This window comes from Mustela nigripes, chromosome 7 (genome assembly GCF_022355385.1).
Source record: "Mustela nigripes isolate SB6536 chromosome 7, MUSNIG.SB6536, whole genome shotgun sequence".
NCBI classification, from domain to species: domain Eukaryota; kingdom Metazoa; phylum Chordata; class Mammalia; order Carnivora; family Mustelidae; genus Mustela; species Mustela nigripes.
Genome location: NC_081563.1, coordinates 88,277,046 through 88,299,827, shown reverse-complemented (window position 1 = coordinate 88,299,827; position 22,782 = coordinate 88,277,046). Strand labels below are relative to the sequence as shown.

The 22,782-nt window shown below is 39.2% G+C and overlaps 1 protein-coding gene across 2 annotated transcripts in view; it reads right to left on the bottom strand.

Annotated features, from left to right (window-relative positions):
* Nucleotides 1-9,764: 9,764 nt before the first annotated feature.
* Nucleotides 9,765-22,782, bottom strand: part of LOC132022623 (sulfotransferase 1C2) — a 23,035-nt gene continuing 10,017 nt past the window's right edge. For both annotated transcript variants that reach the window (XM_059407870.1, XM_059407869.1), the window contains exons 5-8: nt 20,849-20,975; nt 20,276-20,370; nt 19,961-20,141; nt 9,765-10,116 (exon numbers count right to left, since the gene is read on the bottom strand). In XM_059407870.1, coding sequence (XP_059263853.1) covers nt 10,004-10,116; nt 19,961-20,141; nt 20,276-20,370; nt 20,849-20,975 — 516 coding nt within the window. In that variant the 3' untranslated portion in view covers nt 9,765-10,003. The remainder of the gene's footprint in view (nt 10,117-19,960; nt 20,142-20,275; nt 20,371-20,848; nt 20,976-22,782) is intronic.

The following is a 22,782-nucleotide window of genomic DNA, read 5'->3' as shown; positions in this document are numbered from 1 at the left end:
ACCTTGCTTTAGAGACATAACCACCAGTCTCTTAAGTTCCTCAGGTGTTGTTACAACTATGCAGCCTGTGCTTGAAAACCTGCAAGACTAGCTCTTTAGTTAATATAATGGTTTTATTTTCTAGGTGCATGCAGAAAGGAAAAAATGTACATAAATTCTAGTTCTTGCCTGAACAATTTGAGAAAGTTCAGAAAGTCATTTCTAAAGGAAAAGCAATGATAAAGAAAATAAACACAAAATAAGGTAATAACATTTCCTCTGAGTATTCTAGATTTTGTCTCCCTTTCTGCAGAGTTCTATGCGGAAGGTTGGGGAAGTGCCAGTCATTTTCCTCTCTCAATCTTCACTGGACCTCCCATTCTGTGCACTTTGAAGTAATTCTTCCAATCTCTCATCATCTCTGAAAGACAATGAAGTCATACTTGAGAGACTAGGTGGAAAGTCTATTCTGAATGCTTTCTCTCTGAAGTGAAATTTTAGACATAACTAAAAAGCACTAATTTTTATTCTAAATACATGTCACAATCTATTTTCTTTCAAATAATGGTTTGAGGAAACCTTAGAATTATTGGCAGCCTAGTGACAGTTAAAATTTTAATAAGCATATTCCTTCCCAGAATATTAGCTATGCAATTGTATTGTTCTTGAAGAACTTCATGATGGCTGGAAGGTATCATCTGTCATGAGATGGACTTGTTGACAACTATACAAGGCAAGGTTGTGTAGCTGGTCATTGGGTTTGTCTTTATGTCTGCAAGTGAAGTGTGCTGAACAATCCTTCTAGCTTCTTCCCCATAAGTGCTATTTTCTTTTCATGTTCCTAGTTCTGTGTAGGGGCAACAAGTAGTCATTAGGGGATTTTTGGTAAGAGGAAAAAAAAGGGAAGGAAACAAAATCTGGGAGAAGTTCTCTCAATTCATCTCTTCTCGGTATTTATGATCTTATTGGTCTTGGTCACCTGAAGAATATGAGATGTTCTTCATCTTGAAATTCAGTGGCATTATATTATCTTGATTTCTTTCTCTCTGTGTTTCTTCTGCTTTTCTTACCAGTCAACGACCTTCTTGTAGCTTCCCTGTTAAAAACATATGATGTCTTCCAGGAAAGGACTGAACATTATCTAGAGCTTTCCCCTTACTCTGGTGGGCCTGGGTCCCTGTTCTATTACCCCATCCCAAATTCCTGTCCCAGACATAAATCTAAATTCTTTTACTTGTGGTTTCACTCACTGAGCATCTCCCACTCTGACCTTCCCTATTCCCATCTTTTTTCTTACCCACAAAATTTTCTTTATCCTCAATTTTGTACTAGATACTGCTTCATCAGAAAGATATTTCATTAATATTTCATCTGGAGTATTCTCTTAGTTTATGAGTTTGTCTTTACATATTTATTTTAGTTTCTATGGAGTATGAATACTATGAATAATATGATGCATACAGGAAGATGACTTTCATTTCTGAATTTTTGAAATTGGATTAAATAAAGCAGTGAAATCATCCACTTAGGTATTCTTATAATCCAAGTATGTACTAATACTAATTACAGCAAAACAACAGTAACAGCAACAACAACAAAAACCCACAAAGCTTACTGGATGCTTACCAGCTGGCTAGCTGGAGACTGTCCCAGGCAGGGGCTTTGTATGCTCAGTTTATCTATTCCTCAAATTTTATGAGACAGGTATGAGTCTGACACCAATTCATGAATGTTTTTTTTTTTCCAGGTAATTCTCCAGCACCAGCAGGGTGTCCTACAATTCAAATCGATTCTGACACTATCTAGATGGAGGCAGTATCAGATCCCACAGGCTAAGGACTTAATTCCACAAGACTACCCTCCCTTCCCCCTACCTGAGCTATCAATTCCAAGTCCAGGTTGTTACCCAGGCCTATTGGCTATAGATCAGAAGATCCCATGACCTCCTCCTTGGGTTCAATTAATTTGCTAGAGTGGCTCACAGAACTCAGAAAAACATTTTCCTTATTAGATCATCAGTTCATGTAAAAGGAACGCGGGAACAGCCAGAGAGAAGAGATATGTAGGGCAAAGTATGTGGGAAGGAGTTTCCATGCTTTCTGGGTCTGCCACTCTTACTACATCTCCACAAGTTCACCAACTTGTAAGCTCTCTAACCCTGGCCTTTTGGGTTTTTATGAATGCTTAATTACATAGGCATGATCGGTTAAATCATTGGTTGGACTCAACTTCCAGTCCCTCTCCCAAGCCCAGAGGTCAGGGATTTCCAACCTTCCAATAACATGGTTAGTTCCCTGGTAACCAGCTTCCCTTCCTAGATAACTTAGAAACTTTCCAAAAATTATTTCATTAACGTAACAAAAACATTTGTGCTGCCCTTATCACCTAGGGAAGTTCAGGGTTTTAGGAGCTCTCTGCCATGAATGAGACAAAGAACAAATATATATTTCTTATCAAAAATCATAATATCACAGCTGGTATGATTACTGACTCCATTTTCCAGATGAGGAAACTAAAGGTGAGGTAGTCGACTAGCACAAGGCTGCACATCTAGTAGTTGAAAGAGCCAGAGCTCAAACACCTGCAGTGTGTTCCAGAGCTTGCTGCACTAGACTGCGGGCCTGGGATGACAGAATCATTAACATGTCCCTTTCACATGACCTGAAGCTAAGCACATGGACACTTTTTATTTAAAATTTTTTTTTCTATTCACTGTGGGAAAGTAGTTGTGGGACATCATTAAAACAACATAAAAATCACAAAAATTTAAGAAGTCTTAGCAAGTTCTGGCCATCTTTGTGGCCAAAGTTGAAGATTCCCTTTCTGGTGTGGAACTTACACAAACCTGCCCTGCTTCAGCCCCAGCCCTTCACTAGCTGTGATGCTCTCATCAGCTCCTCCAGCGCTGGCCTGAGGGCAGGCAGATCACAAGCTGCACTACAAGAGTGAACTAGACTCCTCTCACTGACTCACTGTGAATTTCTGGGGACTTCCAGAGTGAGTGATGCCCCTCTCCTTGCTAAACTCAAAGGAAACTTTTTTCTTTCATTTCTCTTGTCCTCTCTATAAGTTGGTCACTGTCGATCACTTCCTTCTTGATTGGTTCCTCCTCTCTTAAGTTCCTACATTCATTTATTCATTCATCAAATACTTATCTAGTACCTGTTAGACACTGGGCATATAATACTGAATAAAACAGACATGATCCCTGCCCTGAGGGCACTTAAATTCTAATAAGGAAGTCAAGGAATAAACAATTTTTCTAATAATAGAGTACACTATGTTTTGTAAAAATGGGAGAATTTTTGAAAGCTCCTTGGAGACACCCCTTCCTCCCAAGAGAGATATGAGAAAAGGGATCACTGACAGGACACCAAGGAAGTGATGGGTGGGTGTGATCTGAAACACAGACGGCATGGTCAGCCTTGGGTGGGAATAGGGTCTTATCTGTCCCAAAAGCCAGAGGGGAGATCCAGATTGTCACTAGGGAACTTGGGGGGCTCAGGCTTTGAGAAGTCAGGAGAAAGTTTGACATAGAGACAGAAGGCCCTGGGGAAGCAGTGACGTTCCAGCTGAGGAGAGACACTGAAATTTGCAGTGATTTCTGTAGCATTCTTACACAATTTTTTTCTAGCAAGTCTGCAGCTCAAAAGGGAGACAATGAAAGGTGAGTGGACTCAGACTTGGGCATTTACAAGTTGAAGACAACAATTAAAAAGCAGAGTAACTGGGGAACTCCTGGGTGGCTCAGTTGGTTAAGCATGTGCCTTCGGTTTAGGTCATAAATCTGGAGTCCTGGTACTGAGTGCTGCATTGGGCTCCCTGCTCAGTGGGGAGCCTGATTTCCCCTCTCCCACTCCCCCTGCCTGTGCTATCCCTCTCTGACAAATAAATAAATAAGTAATCTTAAAAAAAAAAAAAAGAATAATTGGAAATGGCGGTGACTGAGCTGGAAAGAAGGGATGGATTCCAATTCAGACAGGAGATATTGGTTTTTAAAATATCTGAGACACAGCAGTTGGTTATTTCTATTTAATCACCCTTTCTATTAGATGCAGAAAGGGCTAGTCTCTCTGTAGACCATGGAAGGATTTCTAAGGGTCATGGAAGCTACTGGGACTCAGAGTCTTCTATTTTTTTTTTTTTTATTTTAAAGATTTTTATTTATTTATTTGACAGAGAGAGAGAGAGAGAGAGATCACAAGTAGGTAGAGCAGCAGGCAGAGGGGGGGGGGGGGGGGGAAGCAGGCTTCCTGTTGAGCAGAGAGCCCAATGATGCAGGGCTCGATCCCAGGACCTTGAGATCACGACCTGAGCTGAAGGCAGAGGCTTAGCCTACTGAGCTGCCCAGGTGCCCCTGGGATTCAGATTCTTGAATGTTGTGAATTTTTTTTGGTTTTAGTTTAATTCAAGTTAGTTAACATATAGTATATTATTAATTTTGGGGTAGAATTTAGTGATTCACCAGTTGTATATAAAACCCAGTGCTCATTACATCAAATACCCTCCTTAATGTCCACTGTCCAATTATCCCAACCCCTCAAATACCCTGAATGCTGTGAATTGACATTACCCTGGGATCTCAGAGCTGCCTATTGGCCCAGTGGTCAAGGGGTTTTAAATTCCATTGCAAACTATGATATGTTATGGAGTATAAGTAGCCAGCAACATGGTACCCAAGACCATTCCAGGGGCTCCTTTAAGGGAGCTGATAACAACTTGGAATAACACATAAATTTGAACCAGTGGAGAGGGAAGCCATACAAGTTAAAGGAAAAGCTAAATTTCAGAATTACTTCAAAACAATAATGATGTGTTACATTAAATTACATTTGATGAGTTAGGATAACCATTAATCAATCTTTTAAAGAAGGGTTTTTAACCAATTTTACCTAATAAAGTCTAAGTGTTCTGTACAATTAGCAGCAGGGCATTAACTGCACACATCACAGTTTATCAGTAAACATATGGAGACATTGATTTGTGTAGAAATAATGAACATATAAGAGTACTTCAGTACCATTTAATCCTATAAATTGTAACTGGGTTATAACATTCTTTTTGAAATCCTGTTTATACAATTAATAGTTTAGCAAGACATTTTTCTTAGCGAACAAGCTCAGACTAAATTTTCACAGATCCAGAATCTTTTAAATTAAATGGACTGTCTAATTTTCATAAAACAGCACTTTTTTCCCTATTTCTTACCTTACAGTTTTTTCCCCCAAATGGATGGTGGCATCAATTGGAAGATGAGCTCTAGTGACCTGTGGGAAGGCACTCTATCGGCCTTTTCTAAATCTGTGAACTGATTTTACTTTATATCTGTTTAAGAACTTCATTTGAAGATGTTTCTGTTTAGATGGTTTTATTTGCTGGACGATGAAGGAGAATACTCTTGCACTAACTAGGTTACCTCTGCATGTCCTGGGAGCTGTGGTCACAGAGAGATACTCTTCTCTAACAGCCTGCCCGCTTCCACTTTCTTCTCTTCATCCAAACACATCACTGCCCTAAGTTCCCGTCATCACCACTCTTTCTCTCAATCTGTCCCTCCTTTCTGCCCTCATCCCTGCAGCTATTCTTGCCAGGCTTCTCAATGCCCTTGCTTTTTCTGCATTTCCCTTTAACTGGGAGCTTGGATCAATATGGGTCAATGTACTCTGCTTCCACGGGAAGGCCTTTTCCTCAATCAGTATGCTCTTCAGGGTCAGCTGCAGCTTCTCTCATGGCTTCACTTCCTGGCCGTGGTCTGGTGACTCTCCTATTTACTTCTCCAGTCCAACAATCTCTTGGGATCCTCTCTCCACTAACATGTTTTGTGGGTGCCTCTTAATTCCCCAAGGAAGACTAAATCCACCATCCTCCCAGATGCTCAAGCTGGGGACCTGGGTAACATGGGAGGCCCAGAGAGGTTAATTAATTTGTCACAACTTATAAGTGGTAAAGTCTGAGACTGAAGGACTTTCTCTTTCCCCTGATCCATATCTTAGCCTCTCTAATAGTGGGAGTAAGGACCATTTTTCTACTCATCTTCAGGTGTCCAGTCATGCATAACATACTGTAAAATTCAGTAAATTTTTATTGAAACAAAGAATGCAAGTATCTTAGAACATTCTTTTCCACTTCCTCACTATGGATGTAAGGAGATGAAAGCCAGAGGAATTAGAACATTTTTTCAAGTGTGTGGGGCAGGCTTACTCTTACCATTTCATACACACCACCAACTAACTAGGAAATAGATTTATTTCTTCTCTGCTTCTTCCATAATCAGGAGCTAATGGAAGAAGGAGGAAGATATGAGGAGAAAATCTAAAATAAAATAAGATTATAAGGAAACAGAGCTGAGGGAATCCGCAGGGTCAGGTTTAGGGAAGAGGTTTAGGAAAATTTTCTTCCACATATACATCTGGGCAGAGGCAGATGACATTGCTGCTTGACTCTGTATGTTTTGTGTGTGTGTGCGTGCATGTGTATGTGTGTGTGCATATGTGCCTGTACTTTGTGTTTTGATGCATATTGCCTAGCACTATTCAACTGCCACTTGCTTTGCCAAGGGGAATAACCAGGACATTGGAGGTGAAATGTACGAGTATTAACCCTATATTACACATGAGGGTATGTACGTGAAAAGACTTGGATCTTTGACTTCCTATCTTCCTGAGCAATTTTGCACACCTGCTTTAGGATAAATGGTAATGAGATCATTAGATCCAGTCTGGAAGTACTGGATTTCATCCTAAAAGACATACATGGCTTTGGTCAACTAAATTCCCTGTACAGCATCCATTTTGGGGTGCTGAATTTGGCCTTTCTGCTCTGTGACTATTGGGAAATGGTATTCTTTTTTTTTTTTTTTTAAAGATTTTATTTATTTATTTGAGATAGAGAGAGTGAGCAAGAGAGCAGGAGCAGGGGAGCAGAGGGAGAGGGAGAAGCAGGCTCCTTAAAGGAGCCTAACATAGGGCTTGATCCCAGGACCCTGGGACCATGACTTGAGCCAAAGGCAGGCAGATGCTTAACCAACTGAGCCACCCACGTGCCTCATGGGAAATGGTAGTCTAAAACAAACAAACAAACAAACAAACAAACCCAAAGAGAGAGCAGAATATTTCATTTTAGACAATGTAGTTTATCTCACTAGAGATGTTCAGAAATATAGAAGCTTGTAGCAATGTGCATGCAAGCTTGTCTGAGTTGGGGGTGGTTCTATCTGTGCCAGCTTGCTGGGAAGCAAATGTCTCACTGTAAAGAGAGTTTGGGAGGGCGGTGGATATGATTTCATTTGCAGTGCTCCTGATTATAGCTGGGGCACTGTAATTTCTAATTTATTACATCATGATTAAGCACAACAGGAGATATTAGTGTCTTGACTCCTGGGGTAGTTTGAAATGGTTTACCAGAAGACCTAAAAATACATATCATTGTGAATGGACTGAGTAGCATTCTAACTTTCTTGGTAAGTGGTTAAGGGCCTGAAACTATTTAAACTGGTCATTGGGGTTAGGTAATTTGTCTTTTCTTTTTGTTCTCTCTTTCCTTTTTATCTTTCCTTTTTCCTTCCTTTCTTCTCCTCCCCCTTCTTCTGTATAAATTAATCTTCATTGGAATTCTGCATAGTTTTACCATAGTTTTCTTTCGTTGAAAATTTCTAAAAGTATTCTTTTGGTGGGGGGAATTGTTCTGACTGAAGATGACCTACATTTCCTATACAGTTCAGTTACTAAATCATACCACTGATGTAATGTTTTCTTTTCTTTTTCTTTTTCTTTTTTTAAAGATTTTATTTATTTATTTGACAGAGAGAGATCACAAGTAGGCAGAGAAGTAGGCAGGGTGAGAGGGGAGAAGCAGGCTCACCGCTAAGCAGAGAGCCCGATGTGGGGCTCGATCCTAGGACTCTGGGATCATGACCTGAGCTGAAGGCAGAGGCTTTAATCCATTGAGCCAGGTGTCCCAATGTTTCATTTTCTTGATTCACTTTTGAGTTTTAAAACTGTTAACTGACAACTAGAGAAGAGAGTAAATTTCCATTTTAAAGATATTACTAAAAATCAGCAAACTATTTCCTCTAACAACAAAACTTTGCATTTACTAAACAAAAATTTTATACCTTGCAGTTCCCACTTCTTTAAATTTCACTATTTTAAATTCTGAATACATACAAAACTGCAGTCACAAAAAATGGCAGAATTGAAGAAATTCAGATTTTGCTTCTTTGTTCTTACAATCACTGTGCTATCATTGTTTGTTCTGAGTCTACTACTGTTTAAACACAGGGGTACTCCTACACAGCAGGGGCACAAATTTTACCTGAAGTGAATTTGAACTGAACTATAACGAACTTACCCTGAAAGGAAGCAGGCTTGGCTGCATCTGTGTGATAGTTACAGAGGCTGGCTCTATGCCTGCCTGTTTTTTGAATTAACTTTCAAACAGAGTTAAATAGACATGAAACCAAACAGCAAAAAATACTTACAATCTAAAATTGCCAACTGTGGGCGATATAGACAACTTTTTTACACAGTAAAAAGGTGCTAATATGAAGTTACATAAATATGGCTAAAACTTGGTAGAAACCAGATAATTGTTTAGAATTTAGGGCTAATAGGGGAGCCTGGGTGGCTCAGTCGGTTAGGTGTCTGACTCTTAATTTTAGCTCAGGTCGTGATCTCAGGGTCGTGAGACTGAGCCCGATGTGGGCTCCTTGCTGGGTTTGGAGCTTGCTTGGGATTCTCTCTGTCCCTCTCCCTCTGTGCCCCCATCTCAAAATAGATTAACTATATAAATAAAAATAAATAGAATTTACGGCTGATACGAGATCTACCCCCTTTACCTCAGGGTATTTTATTGTCGACATTGTTTAGAACTGCCAGAAGAGGGTGATAATAAAAAGCAGTCAGAATTTTAGTTGGCTTTATTCAGCCTCTTATTGCATTCTCCTGAGGCAAACTTCTCAGCTTTGGAATGCTACCAGTTGGGACTCAAAGTGGGGAATTTGTGACCTGAAATGTGCACCCCTTCCTGTAGTTACTCATCTATGCATTAATTTGCTTATTTACCAAGTATTTGCTGGACACCTGTTATATACCATGCACTGCATTGCATGCTGTTGAATAAGACATGAAACCAAATATTAAAGAATTTATGATCAAGGGGGGGATATAGACAAGTAAATCTATAAATAGATATGGAGCAACAGGGCTACAGCAGGGTAAATATGGGAAATCAATGAAAAGGGCACATAGCTAGGTAATGCAGGCCTCTAGAGGGCACAGCATTGCAGCTGAGACTATCTCTAAGTCTGACAACTATGCCTGAGCTAACTTTGTGGATGTTGCTTCTCTGTCTGTGTTTTCTGTTTTTACCAGGATACAACTCAGACCCCTGAATGGACACCCTTGAACTTTCTGTTTTCTGTTTCCGTAATTAAGAACTATGACTCCTAATCAGGTTTTTGTCTTCTGACATCCCCCTCCATCTGCTTCCCTTTTCTTCCTCACCACTGGGGATGGCATTTGGAACATGTTTTCTCAAGGCTGACTGCATCAGGACTGCCCTCAAGGAGTCCCTTCCATAGTAATCAGGTGGAACCTTAGAACCTAGCACTTTTGGAGTTTTCTTTGAATGGCTGGGACAGATATCAGAGATTTCATATTATCAATATAGATGTAACCTAATATTTGCATACTTGTGCTCAAGATATTTTAAATTACAGACTAAAAAAGTAGGATGCACTTTCCAGAATAGTGGAGACTTAAAAAAATCCTTGCAGTATTCACGTCTTATATTTCATTTTGTTTATTAAGCCACTTTATTTCTTACTTTGGAAAGAATGATTGAGAAAATAAGCATTGAACATGATCCTTCTAAAAAATAAAGCTGGTACACACTGTTAATCACAAAGACAGTGGTGCCATAATTGTATACTTTTATGAAATGCTTTCAGAGATTCTTTGGGCTGGGCTGAAGAGCTGAAGATCGTTTCCCCATTCTTGTCATCCACTTTCTATGAACATGTTGCTCAGAGTTCTGTCAAGAACTTTATTGATGTTCCTTTCATCTTTTGCCTATAGATTTCATCAAATCTCTCATTCTGAGCCACAGTGAAGTGGTTTTTCCAATCCCCCACAGTTCCTAGAAGAGAAAAATCAAGACGAGGTTGTAACTCTGATTGAAAGTTTCTGTGACTCAACAACATGCCTGCCTTACTCCACCTCCCCTTCAGTTCATACCCACCCACTGCAGCTCTCTGCTCTGAGAAGGGCCCTGGGTGCAGAGGGTAGGCTCCTAGCTTGGGCAGACAATTTATGCAAATGCACTGGTGCCTTGGCCACACCTGTGGAATATTCACATGATGGACTACTGCACAGAAGCGAAAAGGAATGAACTACAGACACAGCCCCATGAAGGAATCTCAAAATATTACATTGAGTGACCAGACACAAGAAGGTACATACTGTATGATTTCATTTATAAGAAGTCCAAGAACAGGAAAAATCAATCTATATTGACAGAAATGAGAATGGTGGTTGTATCTGAGGGTGGAGATAGACAGAAAAGGACCATGAGAAGGAACCTTTTTTTTTTTTTTTTTTTTTTTGAGTCTCTGGATTAAGGTGTATTTGAAACCTCTGGTTGAAGTTTTTTGCTTAATCTTCTTTAAATTTTTTTGTAAAAATTAGCATATAGTGTATTATCAGCCCCAGGGATACCAGTTTACATACTTCACAGCACTCACCATAGCACATACTCTCCCCAATGTCCATAACCCAACCACCCTCTCCATACCCCCCTCCCCTAGGAAACACTCAGTTTTGTGATATTAAGAGTCTCTTAGGGTTTGTCTCCCTCCTGATCCCATTTTGTTTCACTCTTTCCTTCCCTACCCCCCAAACCCCCATTTTGCCTCTCAAATTCCTCATATCAGGGAGATCATATGATAATTGTCTTTCTATGATTGACTTATTTCACTCAGCATAATACCTGCTAGTTTCATCCACATCATTGCAAATGGCAGGATTTCATTGTATATAGATACCACATTTTCTTTATCCATTCATCTGTTGATGGACATCAAGGTTCTTTCCATAGTTTGGCTATTGTGGACATTGCTGCTATAAACGTTCAGGTGCACATGACCCTTTGGATCACTACGTTTGTATCTTTAGGGTAAATACCCAGTAGTGTGAAGTGTGATTGCTGGGTCATAGGGTAGCTAGCTCTATTTTCAACTTTTTGAGGAACCTCTGTGCTGTTTTCCAGAGTGGCTGCACCAGCTTGCATTCCCACCAACAGTGTAGGAGTGTTCCCCTTTCCCCAAATCCTCTCCAGCATCTGTCGTTTCCTGCCTTGTTAATTTTAGTCATTATGACTGGTGTGAGGTGGTATCTCATTGTAGTTTTGATTATATTTCTGTGATTCTGAAGGATGTTGAGCGTATTTTCATATCTGTTGGCCATCTGGATGTCTTCTTTGCAGAAATGTCTATTCATGCCCTCTGCCCATTTCTTGATTGGATTATTTGTTCTTTGGGTGTTGAGTTTGATAAGTTCTTTATAGATTTTGGATACTAGCCCTTTATCTGATATGTTGTTTGCAAATATCTTCTCCCATTCTGTCAACTGACAGAATTTGTCAACTGACAATATTTGTCTTTTGGTTTTATTGACTGTTTCCTTTGCTGTGCAAAAGCTTATGATCTTGAGGAAGTCCCAATAGTTCATTTTTGCCCTTGTTTCTCTTGCCTTTGGCAATGTTTCTAGGAAGGAATGGCTGCAGCTATGGTTGAAGAGGTTGTTCTTGTCCCCAAGATTTTGATGGATTCCTTTCTTACATTGAGGTCCTTCATCCATTTTGAGTCTGTTGTTGTGTGTGGTGTAAGGAAATGGTCCAGTTTCATTTTTCTGCATGTGGCTGTCCAATTTTCCCAACACCATTTGTTGAAGAGACTGTTTTTTTTTTTCCATTGGACATTCTTTCTTGCTTTGTCGAAGAGTAGTTGACCATAGAGTTGAAGGTCTATTTCTGGACTTTCTATTCTGTTCCACTGATCTATGTCTCTATTTTTGTGCCAGTACCATATTGTCTTGATGATGACAGCTTTGTAATAGAGCTTGAAGTCTGGAATTGTGATGCCACCAACTTTGACTTTCTTTTTCAACATTCCTCTGGCTATTTGAGGTCTTTTCTGGTTCCATATAAATTTTAGGATTATTTGTTCCATTTCTTTAAAAAAAAATGGATGGGATTTTGATAGGAATTGCATTAAACACGTAGATTGCTTTAGGTAGCATAGACATTTTCACAATATTTGTTCTTCCAATCTATGAGCATGAAACATTTTCCCATTTGTGTCTTCCTCAATTTCTTTCATGAGTACTTTATAGTTTCCTGAATACAGATACTTTGCCTTTTTGGTTAGATTTATTCCTAGGTCTCTTATGATTTTGGGTGCAGTTGTAAATGGGATTGACTCCTTAATTTCTCTTTCTTCTGTCTTGTTGTTGGTGTAGAGAAATGCAACTGATTTCTGTGCATTGATTTTAAATCCTGACACTTTACTGAATTCCTGTATGAGTTTTAACAGTTTTGGAGTGGTGTCTTTTGGGTTTTCCACATAAAGTATCATATCATCTGTAAAGAGTGATAGTTTGGCTTCTTCTTTGCTGATTTGGATGCCTTTAACTTCTTTTTGTTGTTTGAGTGTTGAGGCTAGGACTTCTAGTACTATGTTGAATAGCAATGGCGATAATGGACATCCTTGCCATGTTCCTGACCTTAGTGGAAAAGATCTCAATTTTTCCCCATTGAGAATGATATTTGTGGTGGATTTTTCATAGATGGCTTTGTTGATCTTGAGGAAGGTACCCTCTATCTCTACACTTTGAAGAGTTTTGATCAGGAAAAGATGCTGTACTTTGTTAAATGCTTTTTCAGCATCTATTGAGAGTGTCATATGGTTCTTGTTCTTTCTTTTAGTAATGTGTTGTTTCACATTGATTGATTTGTGGATGTAGAACCAACATCGAAGCCCAGGAATAAATCTCACTTGATCATGGTGAATAATCCTTTTAATATACTGTCAGATCCTATTGGCTAGTATTTTGGTGAGAATTTTTGCATCTGTGTTCATCAAGGATATTGGTCTGTAATTCTCTTTCTTGAAGGGGTCTTTGTCTGGTGATCAGACAAAGGATCAAGGTAATGCTGGCCTCATAAAATGAGTTTGGAAGTTTTCCTTCCATTTATATTTTTTGGTACAGTTTAAGAAGAATAGGAATTAATTCTTTAAATGCTTGGTAGAATTCCTCTGGGAAGACATCTGTCCCCGGACTCTTGTTTGTTGGGAGATTTTTGATGACTGCTTTGATCTCCTTACTGGTTATGGGTCTGTCCAGGTTTTCTATTTATTCCTAATACAGTTTTAGTAGTTTATATGTCTCTAAGAATGCATTCATTTCTTCCAGATTGTCAAATTTGCTGGCATATTATAATATAACTCTTATAATAATATAATTCAATAATACAGTAATAACTCTTATAATTGTTTGTATTTCTTAGGTGTTGGTTGTGATCTCTCCTCTTTCATTCATGATTTTATTTATTTTGTCCTTCCTCTATTCTTTTTTTTTTTGTAAAGATTTTATTTATTTATTTGACAGAGAGATCACAAGTAGACAGAGAGGCAGGCAGACAGAGAAAGGAGGAAGCAGGCTCCCCGCCGAGCAGAGAGCCCGGCGTGGGACTCGATCCCTGAGATCATGACCTGAGCCAAAGGCAGCAGCCCAACCCACTGAGCCACCCAGGGGCCCCCTCTATTCTTTTTGATAAGTCTAGCCAGGGGTTTATCAGCCTGACTAATTCTTTCAAAGAAAGTTTTATTTTATTGATTTGTTCTACTGTTATTTTGGTTTCTATTTCATCGATTTCTGCTCTGATCTTTATGATTTCTCTTCTCCTGCTGGGTTTAGGCTTTCTTTGTTGTTCTTTCACCAGCTCCTTTAGGTATAGGGTTAGGTTGTGTATTTGAGAACTTTCTTGTTTCTTGAGACAGGCTTGTATGCTATATAGTTTCCTCTCAGGACCACATTTGCAATGTCCCACAGATTTTGAATGGTTGTGTTTTCATTTTCATTTGTTTTCATGAATTTTTAAATTCTTCTTTAATTTCCTGGTTGACCCATTCATTCTTTAGTGAGATGCTCTTTAGCCTCCATGTATTTGAGTTCCTTCAACTTTCCTCTTGTAATTGAGTTCTAGCTTCAGAGCATTGTGGCTTGAAAATATGCAGGGAATGATCCCAATCTTTTGGTACCAATGGAGACCTGATTTGTGACCCAGGATGTGATCTCTTCTGAAGAATGTTCTATGTGCACTAGAGAAGAATGTGTATTCTGTTGCTTTGGGATGGAGTGTTCTGAAGATATCTGTGATGTCCATCTGGTCCAATCTGTCACTTAAAGCCTTTATTTCCTTGTTGATCTTTTGCTTGGATGATCTGTCCATTTGAGTGAGGGGGGTTTTAAAGTCCCCTACTATTATTGTATTATTGTTTATGTGTTTCTTTGAGTTTATTATTAATTGGTTTACATAATTGGCTCTTCCCATGTTAGGAACATAGATATTTACAATTGTTAGATCTTCTTGTTGGACAAACTCTTTGAGTATGATATAGTGTCCTTCCTCATCTCTTATTATAGTCTTTGGCTTAAACTCTAATTGATCTGATATAAGGATTGCCACTCCTGCTTTCTTCTGATGTCCATTAGCATGGAACATTGTTTTCCACCCCCTCACTTTAAATCTGGAGGTGTCCTTGGGTCTAAAATGAGTTTCTTGCAGACAGAATATTGATGGTTTTTTTTTTTTTAATTCATTCTGATACTCTGTGTCTTTTGATTGGGGCATTTAGCCCATTTAGTAATTCAGAGTAACTACTGAGAGATATGGGTTTAGTGCCATTGTATTGCCTGTAAGGTGACTGTTAGTGTATAGTGTCTCTTTTCCTTTCTGGTCTAATATTTTTAGGCTCTCTCTTTGCTTATAGGCCCCCTTTTAATATTTCCTATAGGGGTGGTTTGGTGTTTTCAAACTCTTTTAGTTTTTGTTTGTCCTGGAAGCGTTTTATCTCTCCTTTTGTTTTCAATGATAACCTAGCTGGATATAGTATTCTTGGGTGCATATTTTTCTCATTTAGTGCTCTGAATATATCGTGCCAGTTCTTTCTGGCCTGCCAGGTCTCTGCTGATCATAGCCCAAGGTGCTTTCAGGATTTTCTCTTTGGCACTAAGATTAGTAAGTTTTACTATTAGATGATGGGATGTGAACCTATTCTTATTGATTTTGAGGGGGCATTCTCTGTGCCTCCTGGATTTTGATGCTTGTTCCCTTTGCATATTAGGGAAATTCTCTACAATAATTTGCTCTAATATACCTCCTGCCCCCTCCCCTTTCTTCTTCTCTGGAATCCAATTATTCTAATATTGTTTCATCTTATGATATCACTTATCTCTCAAATTCTCCCCTCATGGTCCAGTAGTTGTTTGTCTCTCTTTTGCTCAGCTTCTTTATTTTCCATCATTTGGTTTTCTATATCACTAATTCTCTCTTCTGCCTCATTTATCCCAACAGTAAGAGATTCCATTTCTTTTTGCACCTCATTAATAGCTTTTTTGATTTCAGCTTGATTAGATTTTAGTTCTTTTATTTCTCCAGAAAGGGCTTTTATTTCTCCAGGCAGGGTTTCTCTAATATCTTCCATGCCTGATTCTCAACTTGAGAATCATCATTTTGAAGTCTAGATCTGATGTATTACCAGTGTCTGTATTGTTTAGGTTCCTAGCCTTCAGTACAGCTTCTTGTTCTTTTTTTTTTTTTTTTTGGTGTGAGTTTTCCTGCCTTGTCATTTTATCCTGATAAGAATATATGAATGACAGAATAAAATACTAAAAGGGTGGAAAAGACCCCAGAAAAATGTATGTTAACCAAATCAGAAGAGATCCCAAATTGTGGGGAGAAGAAAGGTGGTAAAAAGACATTAAAAAATTAAAAAAATATATATCTATTAGACTGGTGAATAGAACAGAGTCACCCATTTGATTTTGGGTGTATTTTGGTCTCTTAGAAGAAACTACCTCCTACAATTTTAAAGAATGAAAAAATATATATACACAAAAATAAGGTAAATATGATGAATGGATGGAATATGACTGTAAAGATGAAAATTTTAAAAAATTATAAAAAAGTAATTGATATGATAATTTGGTTGGAAAAAGCAAGAAAAGAAAGTGGAGAGGATTTGCTCAGGCTGGAGACTAGAACAAAGCCCTGTGCAAGATTAGCGTATATTTTGATCTATTAGAGGAAATTGTTTCCCAAAACTTTTTAGAAGAAAAAAACCTTATATGTATACAAAAAATAAAGTTAGATACAATGAATGACAAAATATGACTATAATAATGAAAGTTTAAAAAGATGGTTTAAAGAAAGGTATTGTTAAGATAAACTAGTTTAAAAAAGTTAAAAGAGGAAAGATAAAAAGTTAAAAAGTTAGAATAAGAAAAAATAAAATTAAGGAAATTTAATTAACTTTGCAAGACTAAAGAAACATGGGGAGAAAGCCATGAATTCCATGTTTTCCCTTCCCCTCCTCTGGAATTCCACTTTTCTTCTTGATCAGTGAGCTTGGTCTTGGCTGGACATTCTTGCTGACCTTCTGGGGGAGGGGCTTTTTGTAGTGATTCTCAAATGCCTTTGCCCGAGGTGGATTTGCACTGCCCTTGCCAGGGGCCAGGCTAAGTAATCTGCTCGGGTTCACATTTGGAAGTTTTTTTCCCTGAATGCTTTTTGTAGAGCTCTGGAGGACAGAATGAAAATGGCGGCCCTCCCAGTCTCTAGCCCAGAGAAGCTAAGAGCTTGGGGCCTCACTCCTCAGTGTGCCCTTGGAGGAAAGCAGTCAATCACTCCTATCTCCCTGATCTCCAGCTGTTCACCAAGCTCACCTAGCCTGTGACTGAGCGTTCTGTCTCTGGCATATAGCCATGTTTGCAATCTCCAAACCCAGCAGCTTCCTGCCACACTGCTCCTACAGTGGCGGAAGGTGGATCTCCCTGGATCTGCCACTTTTAGCAGGGGTCCCTGCTCAAAGATCATTGGTCTGAGGGATCACAATTTAGGGTAACCCCAAGCTAAGAGATCACTCCTTGGCTTGGTCTCTGCAGCCAGCTTCCACACTCTGATACCTGGGAGCTCTGCCACACTCAGACACCCCTGATCCTTCTGTGACCCCGTGGGACCTGAGACCACATTGTCCCCATGAGGGCTCCACCTCCACTTAGCCTCTGGAGCAATGGCCCTCAGTGAAGCACACTTCTAAAAGTGGAGCTTCATTGCTCCACTGCTTGCCAGGAATTGGCCCCTTCCCCTGCAGTATCTCTTCCATGGCTTCAGATTCACTTTTCCCCATGTTCTACCTTTCAGAAAGTGGTTGATTTTCTGTTTACAGAATGTCTGATATTCTGCTCTTTGATCTATTGTTGGGTTTTTAGGTGTTTGGAATGGTTTGATAACTATCTAGCTGAACTCCTGTGACGTGATGTCATCTCAGTCTGCTACTCCTCCACCATGTTGAATGTCCTCAAGAAGGAACTTTTGAGACATGGGAATGTTTCATATCTTGATTGGTGTGCTGGTTTTTTTATGGGTGCATAAGTTTTTCAACACATTCACTGTATACTTACTTCAGAGCTGTGCCTTTTTTGGTATGTTAGTTACATCTCAACAACAAAAAAACTTTTGGGAGAATGTGAATGAGATACTACTGTATATGTATGAGCTTTTCCACTAAGCAGAAACTATTAAAATGTTAAAAAAAGAAAATAATCTGTCCTCCCTTTGCCTCACCTGGAAAGTTGTGCAACAGAAATAAAAGCACTGGTATATAAGAACACACATAGAAAGATGTTTACTGTAGCACTATTCAAAAAGATAATAAAAAATAATAGTAGTGCCTTTAACTAGGGGAATAGTTGAAGGAGTTATGATGCATCTATCCATACTCTGGTACAACATGAGACCATTTAAAATAGTAAGCTACATGGACCTACATGACTTACCCCAGAGGGATGTCTGATATTCTGGTAAATGAAGGTGTATATTATGACCACATTTAGCCATCATCATGGTATATATCTTTGTTTGCACATGTATGAACCTGAGGGAATGAGGGTATATAGAAAGATAGATATGTATGGATCTAAAGAAGGGCTTCTTGTGAAATCATTGCTATTGATTATCTGAAGAGGAAAGAAATGGTATTGTCTGGTTTGCTTCACTAGCATGGGATGCTGTTGTAGATTCTAAAATGCAACAAAATGCTTCCCCCTCTGTGCTCTACCCACCCCCCAAATAAATAAATAAATAAAATGTTTTTATAAAGGTGGGGCATCTGGGTGGCTCAGTGGGTTAAGTGTCTAGGGTCCAGGGATTGAGCCCTGCTTCAGCCTTTCTGCTCAGTGGGGAGTCTGCCTCTCCTTCTGAATTCTCCCTCTCTCTCAAATAAATAAATAAATAAATAATATCTTAAAAAATAAAATAAAATATAACAAAATAAACTAATAAATTAAAAAAGAAGACAAGTTGCAAAGCAGTAGCACATCATGGTTCTCCTGGTGTGAAAAAGAAGTGCCTGTTTTGGTTTGTTTGTTTGCTTTTAGAGAGAGAGAGAAAAGGGAGGAAGGGAAGAGGGAAAGAGAGAGAGAGAGAATCTCAAGCAGGCTCCATGCCCACAGAACATACTGTAGGGCTTGATCTTACAACCCTGAGATCATGACCTGAATCAAAATCAAGAGTTGGATGCTTAACTGACTGAGCCACCCAGATGTCCCAGAAGTCTATGTTTTTAAACAGAGAGGAAAGGGACTTCCATAATGTTGTTGGTCACTTCTGGGGAACAGAGTTTTGGTGAAGGAAGGTTTTTTTTTTTCCATCTTTCTGGAATTTAATGAGGTGTTTTTTTTTTTTTTTTTTTTATAATTTTTTATTTTTATAAACATATATTTTTATCCCCAGGGGTACAGGTCTGTGAATCACCAGGTTTACACACTTCACAGCACTCACCAAATCACATACCCTCCCCAATGTCCATAATCCCACCCCCTTCTCCCAAACCCCCTCCCCCCGGCAACCCTCAGTTTGTTTTGTCACTCGGTTAAGCGTCCGACTCTTGAAGGAAGGTTTTTAAAATACAATCCAATATTGATCTAATTTTTTATAATGATATACATTACTTTTTAAATTAAAAAAATGATAAAGCTTTTTTTTTTCCTTCAAAAAATATTAGCTGGGGGACTTAGAATTCCTCTTTTGGGAACTGGAACTAAAAAATATTAAGAGAACAAGGCAGTGCTCAATGGTAGTTATAATTGGAAGTCACAATGTACAGTGGTCTGAGCCATGATCAAGACCAAGTTATGAGCAGAAGCTGAGTGAGCAGAAGCTATAAAGTAGGAAAAAGCTGGAATGGGCAGAGACAGGAAGCTGATCAGTCAAGGAAGGCACTTATAGCAGACATGTGGAGAGGAGCTGAGTCCTGTAAGTGATGGACCCTTCCTGTAAGTGGTGGACCCTTTAAGTGCTGCTAAAGTCTTGACCCTGACATCCAGGGATCCCCATGACGTCTGGACCAATGATGGCTCCTGCTCTTAACTCCCTGTGAAAATACATTAGCCTTACACCTGCACATGACCCCTTCTAAAAAGCCCCTCTTATTGGGGCTGGTCAGAGGACACTCTGTTTCTTGAAACCAGATACCCCAGAGAGCTCTCTTCTGTAACAAGATCAAGTTCCCATCTATTAGCAGATTATTTTTAATAGGTTAAATGTGCTGTCTTGAAACTAATAAAACCTAACATCTTCTTGCTAAGAAGCGGAAAGTATATACTAGACAAAATGAATGTAAAGTATTTGAAGCCACACAAACCTTTTCTCATGAAGGGGGAAATGGACTGGTCCAGGATAGATTTAGGAACTGTGGAGCGATTTGTCATGGGATTTTCTTTCATTTTCTCAAATGATGTCTCCTGGACAATTTTATCTAGGACTGTTTCATCCAAGTTCTTTCCCATGAACTGCATCACTTTCTGAATTTCATACTTTGGGTCCTGTGGTAACAGTTAACATTGCATTGAAATGGAAGAAGGTATTAGGACACTCTTAAATTCTTCAGGATGTCCTTCCCAGAAGTGCATCCCTGAAGAAGCCTGGAGAGTGGTTCTTCTGAAGGGCTTTTACTCACCCGTTTTATGTCCTCATAGAAAAGGAAAAGAATCTGGTATCTGTCTTTTATCTCCCACCATTCCTTCACATGGTCAAACCAAGAACCCCAACCCACTGTAACAGATACAGGAAACAGAACAGTCTACAAAACAGAACAGTCTACAAAAGAATCACCCAGAGCCTTAGATAGGTTCCGAGTCCTGATGTGTTTGAGTTGGAGGGTGATGTGGTACTGTACAGCCTTGGAGTAATTTATCTAATTTACCCAAAATGGTTTCATATTTCATGTCTATAATAAATTGTGTATATATTGTGTATATAAAAAATATTGGGACAAGGATACCCTTTGGAATGCAGGTGACTCTACAAGTCAAGTGACCCAGAATAAAGGCTTTCACATTGGGTGAAGGATGTTTGCTGGGATTGTGGGTATTCACTCTGAGCTCAGTCAGCCTACTCTTTCCAGTCCCAGTCTAAGGTAGGACACACCTAAGGAGGAACACACCTTCTAAGCGGCCAAAATGTTATGCTTGATTCCTAGACTGGACTTACCTAGAGTGGGCAAGCAAAGATGTGAAGGATTATTCTTTACCTTTTCCGCTGATGAAGGTTTCAAAATACTCTTCCCAGGTACCAGGGTCAGGAAGAATTTGATTCATCCTTTGGAAATGGTAATAGGAAACCATGCAGTCTTTGGCATTTCGAGCTACATAAAGGAACTTTGGGGTATGGAGAGGGGTGGGTAAAAGATAGTAAGAAAAGTGAATTTTCACAGAATTCACTCAGGTAAATTCCATGCCAAGAGCAGCTTTGCACACTTGGCTCTGCTCTCCTTTGCCGGCAGTTCGACTTGGCTGGTGACCCCCTCTTCCTCTGGCTGTCCTGCTGCTCTGATGACTCTCCTCTTTAATTCAAGCTCAGTCCTAGTACATAGGCTGACTCCTGATTGCCCTCTTAGTTGTCAGGCTCCCACCATTCTCTAGCAATGATGGCATCAGACAGAAACTTCCATGTGTGTGCTGATGATCCTCCTAATACCTTCCTGTCCATTTCCTGGAAAAGCAGGACGGCTTTTTTATTCCAGGGCTGCAAGGTTGGTTCAACATCCGCAAATCAACCAATGTGATACAACACATCAATAAAAAAAGAACAAGAACCATATGATACTCTCAATAGATGCTGAAAAAGCATTTGACAAAGTACAGCATCCCTTCCTGATCAAAACTCTTCATAGTGTAGGGATAGAGGGCACATACCTCAATATTATCAAAGCCATCTATGAAAAACCCATTGCAAATATCATTCTCAATGAAGGAAAAACTGAAATCTTTTCCGCTAAGGTCAGGAACACGGCAGGGATGTCCATTATCACCACTGCAATTCAACATAGTACTAGAAGTCCTAGCATCAGCAATCAGACAACAAAAGGAAATTAAAGGCATCCAAATTGGCAAAGAAGAAGTAAAACTATCACTCTTCGCAGATGATATGATACTATATGTGGAAAACCCCAAAGACTCCACTCCAAAACTGCTAGAACTTGTACAGGAATTCAGTAAAGTGTCAGGATATAAAATGAAATGCACAGAAATCAGTTGTATTTCTCTACACCAACAACCAGACAGAAGAAAGAGAAATTAAGGAGTCAAGCCCATTTACAATGGCATCCAAAACTATAAGATACCTAGGAATAAACCTAACCAAAGAGGCAAAGAATCTGTACTCAGAAAACCATAAAGTACTCATGAAAGAAATTGAGGAAGACACAAAGAAATGGAAAAATGTCCCATGCTCCTGGATTGGAAGAAGAAATGTTGTGAGAGTGTCTATGCTACCTAAAGCAATCTACACATTTAATGTAATTCCTATCAAAATCCCATCCATTTTTTTCAAAGAAATGGGACAAGTAATCCTAAAATTTATATGGAACCAGAAAAGACCTCGAATAGCCAAAGGAATATTGAAAAAGAAAGCCAAAGTTGGTGACATCACAATTTCGGACTTCAAGCTCTATTACAAAGCTGTCATTATCAAGACAACATGGTACTGGCACAAAAACAGACACACAGATCAATGGAACAGAATAGAGAGCCCAGAAATAGACCCTCAACTCTATGGTCAACTAATCTTTGACAAAACAGGAAAGAATGTCCAGTGGAAAAAAGACAACCTCTTCAATAAATGGTGTTGGGAAAATTGGACAGCCACATGCAGAAAAATGAAACTGGATCATTTCCTTTTACCACACACAAAAATAGACTCAAAATGGATGAAGGACTCAATGTGAGACAGGAATCCATCAAAATCCTTGAGGAGAACACAGGCAGCAACCTCTTCAACCTCAGCCGCAGCAACATCTTCCTAGGAACATCGCCAAAGGCAAGGGAAGCAAGGGCTAAAATGAACTATTGGGATTTCATCAAGATCAAAAGCTTTTGCACAGCAAAGGAAACAGTTAGCATAACCAAAAGATAACTGACAGAATGGGAGAAGATATTTGCAAACGACATATCAGATAAAGGGATA